The sequence below is a fragment of the Erinaceus europaeus genome, unplaced genomic scaffold, assembly GCF_950295315.1.
Source record: "Erinaceus europaeus unplaced genomic scaffold, mEriEur2.1 scaffold_420, whole genome shotgun sequence".
In the NCBI taxonomy this organism is placed as follows: domain Eukaryota; kingdom Metazoa; phylum Chordata; class Mammalia; order Eulipotyphla; family Erinaceidae; genus Erinaceus; species Erinaceus europaeus.
The window spans coordinates 1-20,805 of NW_026647629.1; the positions used below are offsets into that span (position 1 = coordinate 1).

Genomic DNA, 20,805 nt, shown 5'->3' on the forward strand with positions numbered 1-20,805 from the left:
CTCCTCTTCCCCCTCCTCCTCTTTCTCCTTCTCTTCCTCCTCTTCCCCCTCCTCCTCTTTCTCCTTCTCTTCCTCCTCTTCCCCCTCCTCCTCTTTCTCCTTCTCTTCCTCCTCTTCCCCCTCCTCCTCTTTCTCCTTCTCTTCCTCCTCTTCCCCCTCCTCCTCTTTCTCCTTCTCTTCCTCCTCTTCCCCCTCCTCCTCTTTCTCCTTCTCTTCCTCCTCTTCCCCCTCCTCCTCTTTCTCCTTCTCTTCCTCCTCTTCCCCCTCCTCCTCTTTCTCCTTCTCTTCCTCCTCTTCCCCCTCCTCCTCTTTCTCCTTCTTCTCCTTCTCTCCTCCTCTTCCTCCTCTTACTTCTTCTCCTTTTCCTCTTCCTCCTCCTCCTTTTCCTCCTCCTCTTCCTCCTGTTTCTCTTTCTCCTCTTCCTCTCCTCCTCTTCTTTCTCCTCCTCCTTATCGTCTTCTTCTTTCTCTCTCTCCCTCTGTGCAGGATACACCCAGAAGGCCAGAGCCACCACCCCCGGCAGTGAGTATATGAGGCTTTGAAAGTCTCTGGAACTCCTCAGGTCCCAGCTGTGAGGCGCAGAGGAAGCCAGGAGTCCACGCTGAGAAACTGGGGAGCTGTCGTCCCTGCAGCCCCAGCTCTGGGGAGGGGAGGGGGTAGTTCTCTTGTGTCACTTGTAGCCTTGTTTCTCCAGCTTGCCTATTGAGGGTGAGAGGTTGTGTGTGTCTGCCTGCCTGTCCGTCTGGCTGGCTGAGCTGAGTCAGACTCCCAGGGGGAAGGCCATTTTGAAGGACACTTTCAGCAAGGCTTTTGTGCCTCTGTGGGTTGGTGGAGTTATTTGTCTCTGTGTCCAGATGAACCCTCAGATCTTCCCTGTCGCGAGACCCTACTTGGGCTGGAGAGACCCCTCCTCGCCCGGCTCCAAATTGGAGAGACCTCATCATCATAGGTCTCTCTCTCTCTCTCTCCCAATCTCTTCATCTCTCCCTGTCTCCACAGGTTCTACCGTTCTGGCTACAATGGCCTCCCCCAGCCGTGAGTATTTCAGACTTCCTTGATTGGTTCTTTTTTTTTAATTCTTATTAGTAATTTAATAACGGTCAACAAGATCCTGGGAGAAGAGACGTACAGTTCCACCCAGTTCCCACCACCAGACTTCCATGTCCCATTCCCTCCACTGCAACATTCCCTCTCCTTTTATTTATTTATTTATTTATTTATTTGCCTCCAGGGTTAACGCTAGGTCTTGGTGCCTGCACTACAAATCCACTGCCCCTGGAAGCCATTTTTCCCATTTTGTTGCCCTTGTTGTTGTTATAGTTTCCATTGCTGTTGTTGTTGTAGTTGTTGGATAGAACAGAGAGAGATCAAGAGAGGAGGGGAAGACAGAGAGGGGGATAGGAAGAAAGATAGACACCTGAAGACCTGTGAAGCGACCCCCCTGCAGGTGGAGAGCTGGGGGCTCGAACCAGAATCTTTATGCTGGTCCTTGTGCTCCATGCTATGTGTGCTTAATTCACTGCGCTACCGCCTGGCCCCCAGACCAAAGATCTTTATGGGGTGCAGAAGGTGGGAGGTCGAGTATTGATCTGTTTTGTTACACTTCATAGGACAGAGAGAAATGGAGAAGGGAGGAGGAGATTAAGAAGGAGAGAGGCAGGGCTGGGCGGTGGTGCGCCTACTTAAGTGCACATAATACTAAGCACAAGGATCTGGGTTTGAGCCCCTGGCTCCCCACCTGAAGGGAGGGCTGCTTCACGAGAGGCAAAAAAAAAAAGGTTTGCAGGTGTCTTTCTTTCTCCCTTTCTCTCTTTTTTAAATATATGCATTTATTTCTTTATTTAGGATAGAGACAGAGAGAAATTGAAAGGGAGGGCTAAGAGGAAGAGAGACAGACACCCGCAGACCTGTTTCACCACTTGCAAAGCTTACCCCCCCCCTGAAGGTGGGGCCAGGGGCTTGAACCTAGGGTCTTTGCACATTGTAAAGTGTGCATTCAGCTAGGCACACCACCACCTGGCCCCCTCTCTCCCTCTCTATCTTCCCCTCCTCCCTCAATTTCTCTCTGTCCTGTCCAATAAAGTAGGGGAAAAAAATGGCCACCAGGAGCAGTGGATTCCTAGTGCTGGCACCTCTCTATCCATAACCCTGGAGACAAAAAAAGGGGGGGGGGAAGAGACAGAGAGACCCCTACAGCCCTTCTTCACTGCTCTTGAAGCCCCCCACACACACAGATATGGACCAGAGACTTGAACCTGGGTCCTTGCACATGATGGCATGTGTATGCCAACACTCGGCCCCTTCTTTTTTTTTTTTGCCTCCAGGGTTATCACTGGGGCTCAGTGCCCGCACTAAAAATCCACTACTCCTGGAGGTTATTTTTCTCATTTTGTTGGCCTTGTTGTTGCCCTTATTGTGGTTGTTATTATTGTTGTTAAAGCTGTTGTTGCTATTGGATAGGGCAGAGAGAAATCGAGAGAGGAGGGGAAGACGGGGGGGGGGGGGGGAAGAAAGACAGACACCTGCAGACCTGCTTCACCGCCTGTGAAGTTCCCCCCACCCGCAGGTGGGGAGCCAGGGGATCAAACTGGGATCCTTATGCCAGTCCTTGTGCTTTGTGCCATGTGTACTTAACCCACTGCACTACTACCCACCCCCCTATTTCATATTTCTATGTGACTGTCACTTTCCCTCTCAAGTAGAGGATGCTAAACCAACTAGCCCCTACCTCCTGATAACTTCCCTTTGGATGAGAAGGTGGTCAGATTATGAGAAATGAAATATGGACTAAGGGTTGGGGAGAGATAGCATAATGGTTATACAAGACTCACCTGCCTGAGGCTCTGAGGTTCCAGGTTCAATCCCCTGTACCACCGTATGCCAGAGCTGATCAGGGCGCTGGGCTATCTATCTTTCTCTCTGTATCTCATTGAAATGAACAAATAATATTTTTTAAAAAGAGAGAAAGATGACTTCACCAGTGTGTCTCAAAACTCCACCTCCCCAGACCCCTGCCTCACTAGAGAAAGATAGAAACAGGCTGGAGTATGGATCAACCTGGCAATATTCATGTCCAGTGGAGAAGCAGTTACAGAAGCCAGACCTCCCATCTTCTGCACCCCGTAAAGAATTTTGGTCCAGGGAGTCAGGCATCGGCACAGAGGGTTAAGCGCAGGTGGTGCAAAGTGCAAGGACCTCCAGGGGAGTCGCTTCACAAGCGGTGAAGCAGGTCTGCAGGTGTCTGTCTTTCTCTCTCCCCTCTGTCTTCTTCCCCTTCTCTCTCCGTTTCTCTCTGTCCTATCCAACAATGATGACAACAATAATAACTACAACAATAAAACAACAAGGACAACAAAAGGCAATAAAATATATATATAAGAATTTGGGTCCAGACTCCCAGAGGGGAAGAAATGTTAGGGGGAAGATGACCAGAGGGCTCTGAACTCCAATTCCATCAGGACTCAGAGAGAGAAGAGGAAAAATGGAAGGACATTCAGAAGTAGTAATACCTGTAGATGTGACTTAGAAAGGGAGAGGAAGCAGGGCCATATTTAAAAATGGACAAATATATATAAGTATAGATAGTTAAAGAAATGATAGTCAACCCGTACCTGTGACCTTAGGAGAACTCCTGCAGTTTCCAATGGAGGGAATGGGGACACAGAATTCAGGTGGCGTGAACAGTGTAGAATCATACCCCTGTTGTCTTTTTATTTTTATTTATTTATTCATTTATTAGATAAAGAGAGAACTTGAGACAAGAAGGGGAGATAAAAAGGGAGAAAGACAGAGAGACACCTGCAGCCCTGCTTCACCACTTGTGTAGCTTTCCCCCTGCAGGTGGGGATCAGGGGCTCGAACCCAATTCCTTGAGTGTTGTAATGTGTGCACTTAACCAGGTACGCCTACCACCTGGCCCCTCCCCTGTTATCTTACAATTTTGTAAGTCAACATTAAATCACTAATAATTTTTTTTAGTTTTATTACTGATTAACAAAACGGTAAGATAACAGGGGTACAAGTCTATACAGTTCCCACCACCAGAGTTCCATATCCCATCCCCTCCATGGGAAGTTTCCTTATTCTTTATGCCTCTGGGAGTATGGACCCAGGATCATTATGGGGTGCAGAAGGTGGGAGGTCTGGCTTCTGGAATTGCTTCTCTGCTGGACTTGAGCGATGGCAGGTCGATCCATACTCCTGGCCTGTTTTTCATAAAAGGGAAGGAGGGGAAAGGATGGGGAAGGAAGAAATAAAGAGGTAAAGGAAGGAAGGAAGGAAGGAAGGAAGGAAGGAAGGAAGGAAGGAAGGAAGGGAGGAAGGAAGGAAGGGGCCGGGTGGTAGCACACCTAGTTGAAAGCCCATGTTGTAATGCTCAAGGACCCGGGTTTGAGCCCCTGGTCCCCACCTGCGGGGGGGGGGGGGAACTTTGCAAGTGGTGAAGCAGGGCTGCAGGTGTCTCTCTGTCTCTCTCCCTCTCTGTCTCCCCTTCCTCTCGACTTCTGGCTGTCTCTATCCAATAAAGAAAATTAAAAAAAAAAAAAAAGGAAGGAAGGAAGTCAGACAGACAACCATTGGTCATTGCTATCATCATTTCCTTCCTCTTCCTCTCCCTCTGCAGCAGCCAGCCCGCCCTTGTCATCTTTCACGCTGAATTTCACCATCACCAACATGCACTACACCAAGGACATGAATCTCCCAACCTCCAAGAGATTCAACTCCACCCACAGGCTTCTACAGCGCTGGGTGAGAGTCTCCACACCTTTCTCCCTCCCTCCCCCAGCCTCCTATGCTCCCTTGGGGAACCCACTCACCCCTCTCTCCATCCCCCTCCCACCCCCAGCTCACACTTTTGCTCAATAAGACCACCGTTGGCCCGATCAGCACTGGCTGCAAGCTGCAGGCACTCAGGTGAGACTCTTGTGGTTCAGAGAACCATCACGGCAGGTGGACGGGCCACTGAAAAACGTCTCCTATCCCAGTCAGCTGGGATCAGTTCCTGGGTGTGATGTTAGTCTACCTGGTCTCTATCTCCGTGCCTTCGTGTATGTATCTGATTTAGTTTAACTTTTTGTTTGATTTTTATTTATAAAATGGAAATATTGACAAGACTATTGGATAAGAGGGGTACAATTCCACACAGTTCCCACCACCACCAGAATGCCATATCCCATCCCCTGATAGCTTTCCTATTCTTTATCCCTCTAGAAGGATGGACCCAGGGTCGTTGTACAGAACATGGAAGGTCTGGCTTCTGTAATTGCTTCCCCACTGAACATGGGTGTTGGAAGGTGGATCCATACTCCCAGCCTGTCTCTCTCTTTCCCTAGTGGGGCAGGGATCTAGGGGAGCAGGGCTCCCAGACACATTGGTGGGGTTGTATGTCCAGGGATGTCTAGTTGGCATCATGGTAGCATCTGATTCACCTGGTGGCTGAATAAGAGTTAGCATATAAAGCAGAACAGATTATTGACTAATCATGAACCTAAAGGCCAGAACGTTGCAGAATTAATGGTTTCCAGTAAATATAGTTGGTGATTATTTTTAATTCTCTTAAATATTTAATTTATTTATTATTGGATATAGACAGAGAGAAATTGAGAGGGGAGGGGAAGAGAGAGACACCTGCAGCCCTGCTTCAGTACTCGTGAAGCTTTTCCTCTGCAGGTTGGGCCAGGGGCTTGAACGCAGGTTCTTGCACACTGTTATGTGTGTGCTTAATCAGGCCCACCATCTGGCCCCTTTAATTTGTTTTTATTAGGGGGATTAATAGTTTACAGGCAATACAGTTGTTGACATGTGTAAAATTCCTCAGTTTATTTTTTATATTTATGTATTCCCTTTTGTTGTCCTTGTTTTATTGTTGTAGTTATTGATGTTGTTGTTGGACAGGACAGAGAGAAATGGAGAGAGGAGGGGAAGACAGAGAGGGGGAGAGAAAGACAGACACCTACAGATATGCTTTACCGCCTGTGAAGCGACTCCCCTGCAGGTGGGGAGCTGGGGGCTCCAACCGGGATCCTTGTGCAGGTCCTTGCGCTTTGCGCCCTGTGAGCTTAGCCCCCTGCGCTACCGCCCAACTCCCAATTCCTCAGTTTTTTACAAAACACTCTTCTAGGACCTGAAAGCATCCCCATCCCAGAGTCTTTGACTTTGGTGCAAAATATCCAACCCAGTCCAAGTTCTGCTTTGAGTTCCCTTTCTGTTCTTGTTTTTCAACTTCTGCTTTCTTTTCTTTTCTTTTCTTTTTTCTTTTCTCTTTTCTTTTTTTTTTCTTTTCTTTTTTTAACCAGAGCACTACTCAGCTCTGGCTTGTGGTGGTGTGTGTGTGTTGGGGGGACATATTAGGGACTTCGGAGCCTTAAGCATGAGAGTCTCTTTGCATAACCATTATGCTATCTACCTCCACCCTCAACTTTTGCTTTCTCTATTGATTTTAATTTTATTTATTTATTCACTAGAGAGAGAGAAATTGAGGGTAGGCATTGGCGCACCTGGTTAAGTGCTAATTACAGTGCTCAAGAATCCGGGTTCAAGGTCCTGGTCCTTGTCCCCACCTGCACGGGGAAAGCTTCACAAGTGGTGAAGCTGGGCTGCAGGTGTCTCTGTATCTCTTTCCCTTTCTGTCTCCTCCTCTTCTCTCAATTTCTCTGTCTATATCCAGTCATAAGTAAATAAATAGATTAAAATTTTAAATAAAAAGAAATTAAAAGGGAAGGGGAGAGAGAGAGAGGGAGAGAGACAGAGAGACATCTACTACCCTGCCTCACTGCTCACGAAGCTTCTCCCCCTCCCCCTGCAGGTGGGGACCAGGGGGCTCGAACCCAGATCCTTGAACATGGTAACCTGTGTGCTTTACCAGGTCCACCACCACCACCCGGCCCCACTGTTTTGTTTTCAATCAAGGGGCTCCTCTGGGAGTATGGACCCAAGGTCATTATGGGGTGCGGAAGGTGGAAGGTCTGGCTTCTGTCATTGCTTCCCTGCTGAACATGGACGTTGACAGGTTGATCCATACTCCCAGCCTGCCTCTCTCTTTCCCTAGTAGGGTGGGGCTCTGGGGAAGTGGAGCTCCAGGACACATTGGTGGGGTTGTCTGTCCAGGGAAATCTGGTCGGCATTATGCTAGCATCTGGAACCTGGTGGCTGAAAAGAGGTGGAGGACCCCCCCCCAACTCTTCATCTGCATTATTCCAGCCTTTAGGTTCATGATTGTTCAACAATATGGCTTTGTATGTTAACTGCCTTTTCAGTCATCTATATCTTCAAGCACAGTTGCCTTGGATCTACTAGCTTGGGAATGTGGAGGGATGAAGTAGGGTTGCTGCAGTCACTGAATCCTGTGAGATAATACAGACTTAATCTAGATGTCTCTAAATCACAGAGAAATATAATTCTCAGGGGGGCTGGGTGGTAGCGCAGCGGTTAAGCGTACAGGGTGAGAAATATAATTCTCTACCAAGGGTGAATCCAATTTTCCATTTCACTCCCTCCCACAGGCCTGCGGAGAGAGGAGCAGCCACCGGTGTAGACATGGTGTGTAACTACCGCCCTGACCTCCTGGGCCCCCGACTAGACCGTGAGCAGCTGTACTGGGAACTGAGTCAACAAACTCACGGCGTCAACTGGCTGGGCCCCTACACCCTGGGCCGGCACAGTCTCTATGTAGACGGTGAGGAGCTGAGTCTCAGTCTTGAGTCTCAGTTTTTTTTTTTTATTATTATGATTTTCTTTATTTATTGGAAAGAGACAACCAGAAATCTACAGGGAAGGGGGAGACAGAGAGGGAGAAATACAAAGAGACAGCCCTGCTTCACCACTTAACAAAGCTTTCCCCCTACTGGTGGGGACCAGGGGCTTGAACCTGGGTCCTTGTGCACTGTAACATGTGCGCTCAACCAGCTGTGCCACTCACTGGCCCCCAACCTTGGCTTTCTTTCACTCTCCCTGGACCGGCCAGAACTGGGGCTTCTCCTACTTCACTACGTCATTTTATTTTATTTCATTTTATTTTATTTTAAATTATGGGATTCCTTTCTATTTAATTTTTTAAATGTATTTTATTTTATTTTTACTGGGGAGATGAATAGTTTACAGCCAACAGAAAATACAGTTGTTGGTCCATGTGTAAAATTTCTTAGTTTTCTGCAAAACACTCTTACTCCCAGCCTAGGTCTTTCTCTGCCACCATGTACCAGGACCTGAAAGACCCCCTACCACAGAATCCTTTACTTTGGTGCAATTAGGAGAGAGGAGGGAGAGAGGGCCAGGTGATGGCACACCTGGTTAAGCACACACGTTACAATGTGCAAGGACCCAGGTTCAAGCTCCCAGTCTCCACCTGCAGGGGGAAAGCTTCATGAGGAGTGAAGCAGGGCTGCAGGTGTCTCTCTGTCTCTTTCTCTTTCTATCTCCCTCTCCCCTCTCAATTTCTCTCTAGCTATCCCAATAAATAAATAGGGCTGAGGAGACAGCATCATGGTTCTGCAAAAGACTTTCATTTCTGAAGCTTTAAGGTCCCAAGTTCAATCCCTAGCACCACTATCAGCCAGAGCTGAGCAGGGCTCTGGTCTGTGTCTCTCTTTCTTTCTCTCATGAAAATTAATCACAATAGGGAGTCGAGCAATAGCGCAGGTGGCACAAAGTGCAAGGATCGGCATAAGGATTCCAGTTCGAGCCCTGGCTCCCCACCTGCAGGGGAGTCGCTTCACAGGCGGTGAAGCAGGTCTGCATTGTCTGTCTTTCTCTCCCCCTCTCTGTCTTTCCCTCCTCTCTCCATTTCTCTCTGTCCTATCCAACAACAATGACATAAATAACCACAACAATGTTAAACAACAAGGGCAACAAAAGGGAGAATAAGTAAATAGATATTTTAAAAAATTTTAAAAAAGAAAATTAATCACAATATATTAAGAGCTGAGCAGTGCTCTGTTGTTTTTCTCTCTCTCTCTCATTAAATAGCAAATACTTAAAGGGGAAAAAAAGAAGAAGAACAGAAAGGGAAACAAAAGCAGAACTTGGGCTGGGTTTGGTGTACTGCACCAAAGCAAAGGATTCTGGTTGGGGAGTGCTTTCAGGTCCTGGGGCAGGATGGCGGAGGAAGACCTAGGCTGGGGGCAAGGGGGAGAGTGTTTTGCAGAAAACTGAGAAATTTTACACATGGACCAACAACTGTATTTTCTGTTGACTGTAAACCATGGATTGGGATCCTCTGTCCGGATGGACACATCTCCACACACGGACACACACGGACACACACACACACAGACACACCCACACCTTCCTCTAAGATTGGCTCTTATCGATTTTGGCCTTCCCTCTGCAGGTTATAGCTATGGAGCCACAGCACCAACGGCCATCAGTGAGTATGTCACCCCTGATGTCTTGGGCCCCACCTCCCCACCCTTCCATGCTGGAAACCATTCTTTTTGATCAAGTCTTCGTCTCAGGGAGGGGAACTCGGGAAGGGTTCATCCAGATCCACATCCTGGTGGACAGTTTCCACACAGCGTAAGGTCTGAAACAATGATGTTCTACTACGTCTTTCTTCTTCTTCAACTTCTTCTTCTTCATCATCATCATCTTCTTCTTCTTCTTCTTCTTCTTCTTCTTCTTCTTCTTCTCCTTCTTCTTCAACTTCTGCTTCTTCCTCCTCTTCCTCCTCCACTTCTTCCTCTTGCTCTTCCTCCTCTTTCTCTTCTTCTCCTCCTCCTCCTTCTTCTCCTTCTCCTCCTCCTTCTCCTTCTCCTCCTTCTCATTCTCCTCCTCCTTCTCCTTCTCCTCCTTCTCATTCTCCTCCTCCTTCTCTCTCTTCTTTTATCTGCCACCAGTGTGATTAGTGGTGTCAGTGCCAGCCCTATGAATCCACCTCTCTTGGCAACCATATTTTTCCTGGATAGGACAGGGAGAAATTGAGAGAAAAAAAGGGAGATAGAGGTGGAGCGAAAGACAGACACCTGCAGACCTGTTTTATCACTTGTGAAACTTACCCCCTGCCGGTAGGGAGCTGGGGACTCAAACCCAGATCCTTGCACATGGTGACATGTGCGCTTAATCTGCTGCACCATCACGTGGGCCACTTTTCTTTCTTTCTTTCTTTCTTTCTTTCTTTCTTTCTTTCTTTCTTTCTCCTTTCCTTCCTTTCTCTACTTTCTTTCTTTTGCTCTCTTTCTTCATTTCTTTTTCTCTTCTCCTCCTCTTTCTTCTCCTTCTCCTCCCCCCCTCCCTCTTCTCCCTCTTCCTCTTCTTTTTTCTCCTCCTCCTTCTCCTCTTTCCTTTCCCCTCCCTCTTTCTCTTTCTCTTCCTCCTTCTCTTTTTCCATCTTTGTCTTCTTCCCCTCACCCTCTTCCTCCTCCTTCCTCCCTTTCTTCTCTTTCTTTCTCTCCCTTTCCTCCCTCTCCCTACTCCTCCTCCTCTCTCCTCCCTTCCCTCCTTCCTCACCCCCTCCCTCTCTCCACAGCCTGGGAGGCCCATAAGAAGCCTTCTCTCCTCCCTTCCCTCCTTCCTCACTCCCTCCCTCTCTCCACAGCCTGGGAGGTCCACGAGAAGCCTTCTCTCCTCCCTTCCCTCCTTCCTCACCCCCTCCCTCTCTCCACAGCCTGGGAGGTCCACGAGAAGCCTTTCACACTGAACTTCACCATTGACAACCTGCGCTACATGATGGACATGGGCCGTCCGGGCTCGGCCAAGTTCAACATCACAGACACCTTGATGCAGCACCTGGTGACATGCCCCCACCCCTCCGCTTCCCCCCTGCCTGTCCATCCATCTGTCTGTCTGGGGTGCAGGAGGTGGGGTCTCTGACGCCTGCCTCTCCTCTTTCTCCCCCAGCTCGGCCCCATGTTCCAGAGGAGCAGCCTGGGGGTCCGGTTTGCGGGCTGCAGGGTCACTGCACTCAGGTGAGGGCACCCTCCCCACCCGTCACTCAGGGGCTCTGGTCTGACTGTGCAGGTCACGCCTGTCCTGGGAGGCATCTGCAGGGCTTTTGTCTGCTCCACTCCTCCTCCTCCTTCTCCTTCCTTCTCCTCCTCCTCCTCCTCCTCTTCCTTCTCCTCCTCCTTTCTTCTCCTCCTCATTCCTTCTCCTCCTCCTCCTTCCTTCTCCTTCTCTTTCTCATCCTCCACCTTATCTTTCTCTTCTTCATCCTCTTCCTCCTTCTCTTTCTCTTCTCCTCCTCCTCTTCTTCTTCTCTTTCTCTTCCACCACCTCCTCTTCCTCCTTCTTCTTCCTCTTCCTCCTCCTCCCTCTCCTCCTTCCTTCTCCTTCTCTTTATTTTTCTTCTCCTCCTCCCTCTCCTCCTTCTTTCTTCACCTCCTCCTCCTCTTCCTCTTTTCCTCCTACCTCTCCTTCTCCATCTCCTCCTCTATCTCTTCTTCCTCCTCTTCTCCTCCTCCTGTCCTCTTCCTCCTCTTCTCTTCCTCCTCCTCCTCTTCCCTCTCCTCCTCCTTTGTGCTCTTCCTCCTTTTCCCTCTCTTCTCCTCCTCTCTCTCCTCCTCCTCTTCTTCCTTCTCCTCCTACTTCTTCTCTTCCTTCTCCTCCTCCTCTCCTCTTCCTCGTTATCGTCCTCTTCATTCTCCTACTCCTCTCTTTATCCTTCTTCTCTTCCTCCTCCCATCTTCTCCTCCTGACCCTGCTTCACCTCCTGGTAGACCAGATAGACAACCTGTGGGTGGTTCAGGAGACCAGGACACAGGACCTGGGCCACGGAAAGACCACAGGCAGGGAGGCACCAAAGCATCAAGTGGGCCACCTTTCCCAAAGGTCAGTCTGTCCTTCCTCCCCCATCCCCAGGCCTGTGAGGAACGGTGCCAAGACGGGGGTGGACACCCTGTGCACCTACAGAGAGCCACCCAGGGGCCCCGGGCTCCAGCCTAAGCAGGTGTTTCAGGAGCTGAGCAGGGAGACCCGTGGTATCACCCAGCTGGGCCCGTATTCCCTGGACAAAGACAGTCTCTACCTCAACGGTGAGTGGTTCTTGAGTGGGCCCAGCCCTGACTCTTTTTGGGTTTTTTCCCCCTTTGACAATTGTTAATTTATTTTCTTAGTTATTAAAAATTAAAATATAAAAAAAGACCATAGGTTAAGAAGGGTACAATTCCCACCACCAGAGTTCCAGATCCCATTCCCTCCACTGGAAGCTTCCCTATTCTTTCGCCCTCTGGAAGTATGGGCCAAAATTCTTTATGGGGTGCAGAAGGTGGGAGGTCTGGATTCTGGAATTGCTTCTCTGTTGGGCATGGGTGTTGACAGGTGGATCCATACTCCTATCCTGTTTCTGTCTTTCCCTAGTGGGGCAGGGCTCTGGGGAGGTGGACCTCCAAGATACATTGGTGAGGTCATCTGTCCAAAGAAGTCAGGCTGGCATCATGGTAGCATCTGCAGCTTGGTGGCTAAAAAGCATTAAGATATAAAGCAGGACAAGTTATTTAATAATGTGGAAGGTCTGGCTTCTGTAGTTGCTTCCCCCACTGAACATGGGCGTTGGCAGGTCAATCCATACTCCCAGCCTATCTCTCTCTCTTTCCCTAGTGGGGCGGGGCTCTAGGGAAGTGGGGCTCCAGGACACCTTGGTGGGGTCATCTGCCCATGGAAGTCTGGTTGGCATCATGGTAGCATCTGGAACCTGGTGGCTGAAAGAAGAGTTAACATACAAAACCAAACAAATGGTTGACTAATCATGAACCTAAAGGCTGGAATAGTGCAGATGCAGATTTGGGGTCTCTGTTTTGAAGATAGCTAGTAGGCCTATTTTAGTTATATTGCAAAGGGCCTGTATAACTATACTAGTTTTTTGTTTTGTTTTGTTTTGTTTTTGTTTTTGTTTTTGTTTTTCTGAGCATGACATCTGATATGCAGGTTCACCCAAGTTATTGTCTGGGGAGATGATGTCAATTGGGACAGCTGGGAACATTCTTACTGATGTCCACGGAATGTGAGCTCAGATCTACAGGGATGCAGAGATCACACAGGCTCCCTAAGCTGAATATGGGCCCCAGATCACATCAAATCCATGGGGTTTACAGTCAACAATATTTGTACCCCTTTCCCATATTTGGGAGCTACTCTCTTCCCTGATCCAGCTTTCTAACCCTTTTTCCAGACGGGAATCTTTTGACCCCTCCCCTTACCTGTGTCCTTTCTACTTGCTAGGTTACAATGAACCCGGACCTGACATGCCTCCCACGAGTATGTATCTGACCACCCATTTCCTATCTCAACCTTGGCAGCTTTTGATTCAAACCACCCTCCTCACTGAGCCAGGGAGCTTGATTCAAAGTCTGAACTGAGGTCTCCGGAGGGGGCGTGGGTGACCAGGGTCTCAGGAGAAGGGAGACTAACTAAACTCATGACCTTTTTTCCTTTGGGGGTAAGGATCTGCTTCTGTGGCATTGACTTATGTTGTTTGTTTATTTCTTTGTATTACATCAGAGCCCTGCTCAGCTCTGGCTAATGGTGGTGTTGGGGATTTGGGGATTGAACCTGGGACCGCAGGGCCTCAGGCAGGAGAGTCTTTTGCAGAACTATTACTCTGTCTCCCTTTCAAAAATAGTTGATTGGGGGAGGCCAGCGGTAGCGCAGCAGGTTAAGCGCATGTAGCGCAAAGCGCAAGGTCCAGCATGAGGACTCCAGTTCGAGCCCCTGGCTCCCCACCTGCAGGGGAGTCACTTCACAGGTGGTGAAGCAGGTCTGCAGGTGTCTGTCTTCCTCTCCCCCTCTCTTGTCTCCCCTCCTCCCTTCATTTCACTCTGTCTTATCCAACAAACGACAACATGAACAACAATAATAACTACAACTACAATACAAACAACAAGGGCAACAAAAAGGAAAATAAATATTTTTTTAAATAGTTGATTTAGGGGGTCGGGCTGTGGCGCAGTGGGTTAAGCGCATGTGGTGCAAAGCGCAGGGACCAGCGTAAGGATCCCGGTTCGAGCCCCCGGCTCCCCACCTGCAGGGGAGTCACTTCACAGGCAGTGAAGCAGGTTTGCAGGTGTCTATCTTTCTCCCCCCCTCTCTGTCTTCCCCTCCTCTCTCCATTTCTCTCTGTCCTATCTAACAATGATGACATCAATAACAGCAACAATAACTACAACAACAATAGAAAAACAAGGGCAACAAAAGGAAAAATAAATAAATACAAAAAGAAATTTTTTTAAATAGTTGATTTAGGGGGCCTGGTGGTAGTGCAGCGGGTTAAGTGCACATGGCTCAAAGCACAAGGACCAGTGTAAGGATCCCGTCACAAGTGGTGAAGCAGGTCCCTGAGCTTTGCACCACATGCGCTTAACCCGCTGCACCACCACCCGAATCCCAACATTGAAACTTCTTATTGGGTAACCCTTATGCTGTCACTCCAGCCCTTGTTATATATATTTAATACACAAGCTCAAACCCAGATCCTTGTGCTGGTCCATTGTGAATACTACTGTGTGTATTTCACGGAGTGCACCACTGCCTGGCCTGGGAGTCTCACACTTTTAGATGCATTCGAAGCCTAGGATTCATTCCCTGGTACCATCACTCCATCCCTTCCTCTCCTCTGGCGCACCTGTAACAGGCAGGTTGTGCCCAGTGAACTCAATGCTAGAGCCCAGAGAAGCCTGGGGTTGCTTCTCCAATCTGTAGGGCGTGCTCGGTCCCTCTCTGATGGCTTTTTAAAAATATTTATTTGTTTGTTTGTTTGTTTTCCCTTTTGTTGCCCTTGTTTTTTATTGTTGTAGTTATTATTGTTGTTATTGATGATGTCATTGTTGGACAGGACAGAGAGAAATGGAGAGAGGAGGGGAAGACAGAGAAGGGGAGAGAAAGACAGACACCTGCAGACCTGCTTCACCGCCTGTGAAGCGACTCCCCTGCAGGTGGGGAGCCGGGGGCTCGAACCGGGATCCTGACGCCGGTCCTTGCGCTTTGCTCCATGTGTGATTAACCCGTTGCACTGCCGCCTAACCCCCAACTTTTTTTTTTAATTGGGAGATTAATGGTTTACAGTAAATCCAGTTGTTGACACGTGTGTAAAATTTCTCTATTTTCTGCAAAACACTTTCCCACACACACACACCCCAGCCTAGGTCCTCCTCCACCATCCTGCACCAGAGCCTAAAAGACTCCCCCCCCCACCACCACAGTCCTTTACTTTGGTGCCGTTCACCAAACCCAGTCCTAGTTCTGCTTTGCGTTTCCTCTTCTGTTCTTATTTATCGAGTCTGTCCATAGAGTGAGATCATTCCATATTCTTCCTTCTCTTTCTGGCTGATCTCACTTCACAGAGGAGGTGAAGAAGGTGACTTCTTTTTTTCTTGCCTCCAGGGTTATTGCTGGGGCTCAGTGCCTGCACCCCGAATCCACTGCTCCTGGCGGCCATTTTCCCAATTTTGTTGCCCTTGTTATGGTTGTTGTTATTGTTATTGTTGTTATTGCTGTTGTTGGATAGGACAGAGAGAAATGGAGAGAGGAGAGGAAGACAGAGAAGGGGAGAGAAAGACAGACACCTGCAGACCTGCTTCACTGCTTGTGAAGTGACACACACACACCCCCGCAGGTGGGAAACCAGGGGCTTGAACCAGGATCTTTACACCAGTCTTTGTGCTTAGCCATGTGTGCTTAACACTCTGTGCTACCCCACCCCAGCCCGATATTCACCATTTTTAACAGCTGAGTAATACCCCATTGTGTATCTAGACCCCAACTTTCTCAGCTACTCATCTGTTGTTGGACACCTGGGTTGCTTCCAGGTTTTGGCTATTACACATTGTGCTGCTATAAACATAGGTGTACACAGATCTTGTTTAATGGGTGTGTTTGGTTCCTAAGGATATATCCCCAGGAAAGAAATTGTTAAAACCAAAAATAAACCAATGGAACGACATCAAGATGTCTATTATTTTCTTTTTTTTTTTCTTTATTGGGGAATTAATGTTTTACATTCAACAGTAAATACAATAGTTTGTACATGCATAATATTCCCCAGTTTCCCATTTAACAATACAACCCCCACTAGGTCCTCTATCATCCTTCATGGACCTGTATTCTCCCCACCCACCTGCCCTAGAGTCTTTTACTTTGGTGCAATATGCCAATTCCAGTTCAGGTTCTACTTGTGTTTTCTTTCCTGATCTTGTTTTTCAACTTCTGCCTGAGAGTGAGATCATCCCATATTTATCCTTTTGTTTCTGACTTATTTCACTTAACATGAATTTTATAAGGTCCATCCAAGATCGGCTGAAAACGGTGAGGTCACCATTTTTTACAGCTGAGTAGTATTCCATTGTGTATATATACCACAACTTGCTCAGCCACTCATCTGTGGTTGGACACCTGGGTTGCTTCCAGGTTTTGGCTATTACAAATTGTGCTGCCAAGAACATATATGTACACAGATCTTTTTGGATGGATGTGTTGGGTTCCTTAGGATCTATCCCCAGGAGGGGAATTGCAGGATCATAGGGTAGGTCCATTTCTAGCCTTCTGGGAGTTCTCCAGACTGTTCTCCACAGAGGTTGGACCAATGTACATTCCCACCAGCAGTGTAGGAGGGTTCCTTTGACCCCACACCCTCTCCAGCATTTGCTGCTGTTACCTTTTCTGATGTATGACATTCTCACATGGGTGAAGTGGTATCTCATTGTTTTTTTTATTTGAATTCTCTGACAATCAGAGACTTGGAGCATTTTTTCATGTATTTCTCTGCCTTTTGGATCTCTTCTGTGGTGAATATTCTGTCCACGTCCTCCTCCATTTTTGGATGGGGTTATTTGTTGTCTTGTTGTTGAGTTTGGCAAGCTCTTTATATATGTTGGTTATTTAACTCTTATCTGATGTATGGCATGTAAAGATCTTCTCCCATTCTATGAGGGGTCCCTTGGTTTGGGTAGTGGTTTCTTTTGCTCTGAAGAAGCTTTTCAATTTGATGTAGTCCCATAGGTTTATACTTGCCTTAGTCTTCTTTGTAATTGGATTTGTTTCATTGAAGATGTCTTTAAAATTTATGCAGAAGAGTTCTGCCAATATTTTCCTCTAAGTATCTGATAGTTTCTGGTCTAACATCCAAGTCCTTGATCCACTTGGAATTTACTTTTGTATTTGGTGAAATACAGTGATTCAGTTTCATTCTTCTGCATGTTTCAACCCATTGTTTCCAACATTTGTTGGAGACTCTGCTTTCCCCATTTAATAGTCCGGGCACATTTGTCAAAGATTAGATGTCCATAGGTGTGGGGGCCTCACTTCTGGGCTCTCAATTCTATTTCACTGGTCAGTGTGTCTATTCATATTCCAGTACCAAGCAGTCTTGATGACAATGACCCTATAATACAGTTTAAAATCTGGGAGTGTGATGCCTCCAGTTCTGTTCTTTTTCCTCAAGATTGTTTTGGCAATTCTAGGTCTTTTCTGGTTCCAGATAAACATTTGTAGCATTTTTTCTATTCTCCTAAAAAATGTGCTTGGGATCTTGATGGGGATAGCATTAAATTTGTAGATGGCTCTGGGTAGTATATTCATTTTGATGATGTTAATTCTTCCAACCCATGAACATGGAATATCTTTCCACTTCTTTGTGTCTTTTTCAATTTCTTTGAGTAGTGACTCATAATTTTCAGTATCCAAGTCTTTCACTTCTTTGGTTAGATTTACTCCTAGATATCTTACTGTTTTTTTGCTATAGTAAAAGGAATTGATTTCTGTATTTCAATTTCTTCTAGCTTAGTGTTTGCATAGAGAAATGCCACTGACTTTTGAATGTTAATTTTGTAGCCTGACACCTTACTGTATTGCCTGATGATTTCCAAAAGCTTCTTGCTGGATTCCTTAGGTTTTTCCATGTATACTATAATGTCATCTGCAAATAAGGATAGTTTGACTTCTCTTCCAATCTGTATACCATTAATTCCTTGCTTCTGTATACCGTTAATTCCTTGCTTCTGCCTGATTGCTATGGCAAGAACTTCCAACACTATGTTGAATTAAATAATGGTGATAGTGGGTAGCCCTGTCTAGTACCTGATCTGAGTGGAAATGTTTCCAGTTTTTCACCATTGAGTATGATATAGGCTGTAGGTTTGCTATATATAGACTCCACTATCTTCAGGAATTTTCCATCTATTCCCATTTTTTGTAGTGTTTTGATCATAAAGGGATGTTGGATTTTGTCAAAGACTTTCTCTGCATCTATTGATATGACCATGTGGTTTTTGGTCTTGCTTTTGTTGATGTGGTGGATCACACTGATTGATTTACATATATTAAACCAACCTTGCATGCCTGGAATAAACCCCACTTGGTCATGATGAACAATCTTTTTAATATACTGCTGTAATTGGTCGGCTAGAATTTTGTTCAATATTTTCACATCTATGTTCATCAGAGACTTTGGTCTGTAGTTTTCTTTTTTGGTTGTGTCCCTGTCTGCTTTTGGTATCAGAGTGATGTTGGCTTCATAGAAGCTGGCAGGGAGTATTCCAGTGTCTTCAATTTTCTGGAAGACTTTCAAATGTAGAGGTATTAGTTCTTCTTTGAAGGTTCTGTAGAATTCATTTGTAAAACCATCTGGTCCAGGACTTTTATTTTTGGGGAGATTTTTGATAACTGTTTCAATTTCATTAGCTGTGATGGGCTTGTTCATATTATCTAATTCCTCTTTATTTAATTTTGGAAGTTGGTAGGTATCTAGGAAGTCGTCCATTTCTTCCAGGTTCTTTAGCTTGATGGCATATACTTGTTCATAGAAGCCTCGCATGATATGTTGAATTTCTGCAGTGTCTGTTGTGATAACTCCTTTTTCATTTAGTATCCGATTTATTTGGGTCTTCTCCCTTTTTTGTTTTGTGAGTCTGGCTAAAGGTTTGTCGATTTTGTTCACTCTTTCGAAGAACCAACATTTACTTCTGTTGATCTTTTGTACGGTTTTCTTATTCTCAGTGTTATTTATTTCCGCCCTAACTTTAGTGATTTCCATCCTTCTGGTTGCTTTAGGGTTCCCTTGTTCTTCTTCTTCTAGGTCTTTAAGATGTGTAATCAGGCTGTTTATTTGTGCTTTTTCTTGTTTCCTAATGTGTGCTTGTATAGCTGTGAACTTCCCTCTTAGGACTGCTTTAGCTGTGTCCCAAATATTTTGATAGCTTGTGTCTTCATTTTCATTGAATTCTCGAAACATTTTGATTTCTTCCTTGATTTCCTCTTTGACCCAGAAGTTGTTAAGAAGTGTACTGTTGAGCTTCCACATTTTAGGACTGTTACTGATCTTTTGTTGATTGTTAAGTGTTAGTTTAATTCCACTGTGGTCTGAGAAGATGCTTGAATTTTCTGATGCTGTCTTTGTAGCCTAACATATGGTGTGTCCTTGAGAATGACCCATGTGGATTTGAGTAAAATGTGTATTCCAGTTTCTTGGGATGAATGACTCTGAAAATGCCCAATAGTTCTAGTTTATCTCTTCATTTAGCTCCCTTATGTCTTTATTGATTTTCTGCCTGGATGATCTGTCAAGTTGAGAGAGTGGGGTGTTGAAGTCCCCTACTATGATTGTGTTGCTGTTAATATATTTTTGTGGCTCTTTCAGTAGACATTTGATGTATTTAGATGGCTTCTCATTGGTTGCATAGATGTTAATAATTGTTAAGTCCTCTTGATTGACTGATCCTCTGAGCATTTAGTGTCCATTCCTATCTTTTCTAATCTTATCTATTTTAAAGTCTATCATGTCAGATATGAGAATAGCTGTTCCTGCCCTTTTTTGTGGGCCATTGGCTTGTATGATAGTTTTCCATCCTTTCACTTTAAGTCTGTGTTTGTCTTGTTGAGTTAGGTGGGTTTCCTATAGACAACATATTGTTGGGTTGTGTTTTCTGACCCATCTTCCTACTCTGTGTGTTTTAATAGGTGAATTCAGGCCATTGACGTTTATTGATATCAAAGATTGAAGATATTTTAATGCCATTCTTGTAGAGTTTTAGAGTGTTCTGATATATGTCCTGTTTATGGTGGTCTGATTGTTTATAGGAGACCTTTCAGAACTTCTTTCAGGGTAGGCTTGGTGATAGTTGATTCCTTCAACTGTTGCTTGTCTGAGAAGGTTTTGATGCCTCCATCTAGTCTGAATGACAGTCTAGCAGGATATAGTATTCTTGGTTGAAAGCCTTTCTCATTGAGCACTCAATAGATATCTTGCCATTCTCTTCTGGCCTGTAGTATTTGTATGGAGAAGTCTGCTGCTAATCTTAAGGGTTTTCCTTTGTAGCTGACTCTTTGTTTTTCTCTTGCAGCCTTCAGGATCCTTTCTTTATCCTTATTCCTTTCCATTCTAAGTATGATATGTCTTGGTGTCTTTAGGTCTGGGTTAATTCTGTTTGGGACCCTCTGAGCTTCTTGAATCTTTATGTCGTTGATGTTGTCTAGACTAAAGTTTTCAGCTATTATGGCCTGGAGAATGCTTTCTTCCTCTCCTTCTCTTCCTCTGGTATGCCAATAATGTGTATATTGTTTCTTTTGAAGTCATCCTATAGGTCTCTGTTGTTGTTTTCAGCATCTCTTAATCTCTTTTTGAGATCTCTTACTTCTTTTTTAGTTGTCTCTAATTCATCCTCGATCTTGCTAATTCTGTCTTCAGCCTCATTGATTCTATTCTCTCTGCCCTCTACTGTTTTCTGGAGTTCATCTATTTTGTTGCCCTGTTCTGATACTGTTTTAGCTTGTTCAGCTAGTTGCGTTCTTAGCTCAGCAATTTCAGCTTTCAGCTCTCTAATAACCATGAGATAATTAGTATTTTCTTCTATAGTCTCATTTGTTGTTCCTGTATTTCTGATTACAATT

General features: G+C 45.9%; 1 protein-coding gene across 1 annotated transcript in view; it reads left to right on the forward strand.

Annotated features, from left to right (window-relative positions):
* Positions 1 to 534: 534 nt before the first annotated feature.
* LOC132536397 (mucin-16-like) overlaps positions 535 to 20,805 on the forward strand; it is a 46,879-nt gene continuing 26,608 nt past the window's right edge. The window contains exons 1-9 of the mRNA XM_060184189.1: positions 535 to 1,035; positions 4,622 to 4,746; positions 4,844 to 4,911; positions 7,500 to 7,672; positions 9,326 to 9,361; positions 10,598 to 10,722; positions 10,831 to 10,898; positions 11,791 to 11,963; positions 13,150 to 13,185. Of these exons, the coding sequence (XP_060040172.1) occupies positions 855 to 1,035; positions 4,622 to 4,746; positions 4,844 to 4,911; positions 7,500 to 7,672; positions 9,326 to 9,361; positions 10,598 to 10,722; positions 10,831 to 10,898; positions 11,791 to 11,963; positions 13,150 to 13,185 (985 nt within the window). The 5' untranslated portion in view covers positions 535 to 854. The remainder of the gene's footprint in view (positions 1,036 to 4,621; positions 4,747 to 4,843; positions 4,912 to 7,499; positions 7,673 to 9,325; positions 9,362 to 10,597; positions 10,723 to 10,830; positions 10,899 to 11,790; positions 11,964 to 13,149; positions 13,186 to 20,805) is intronic.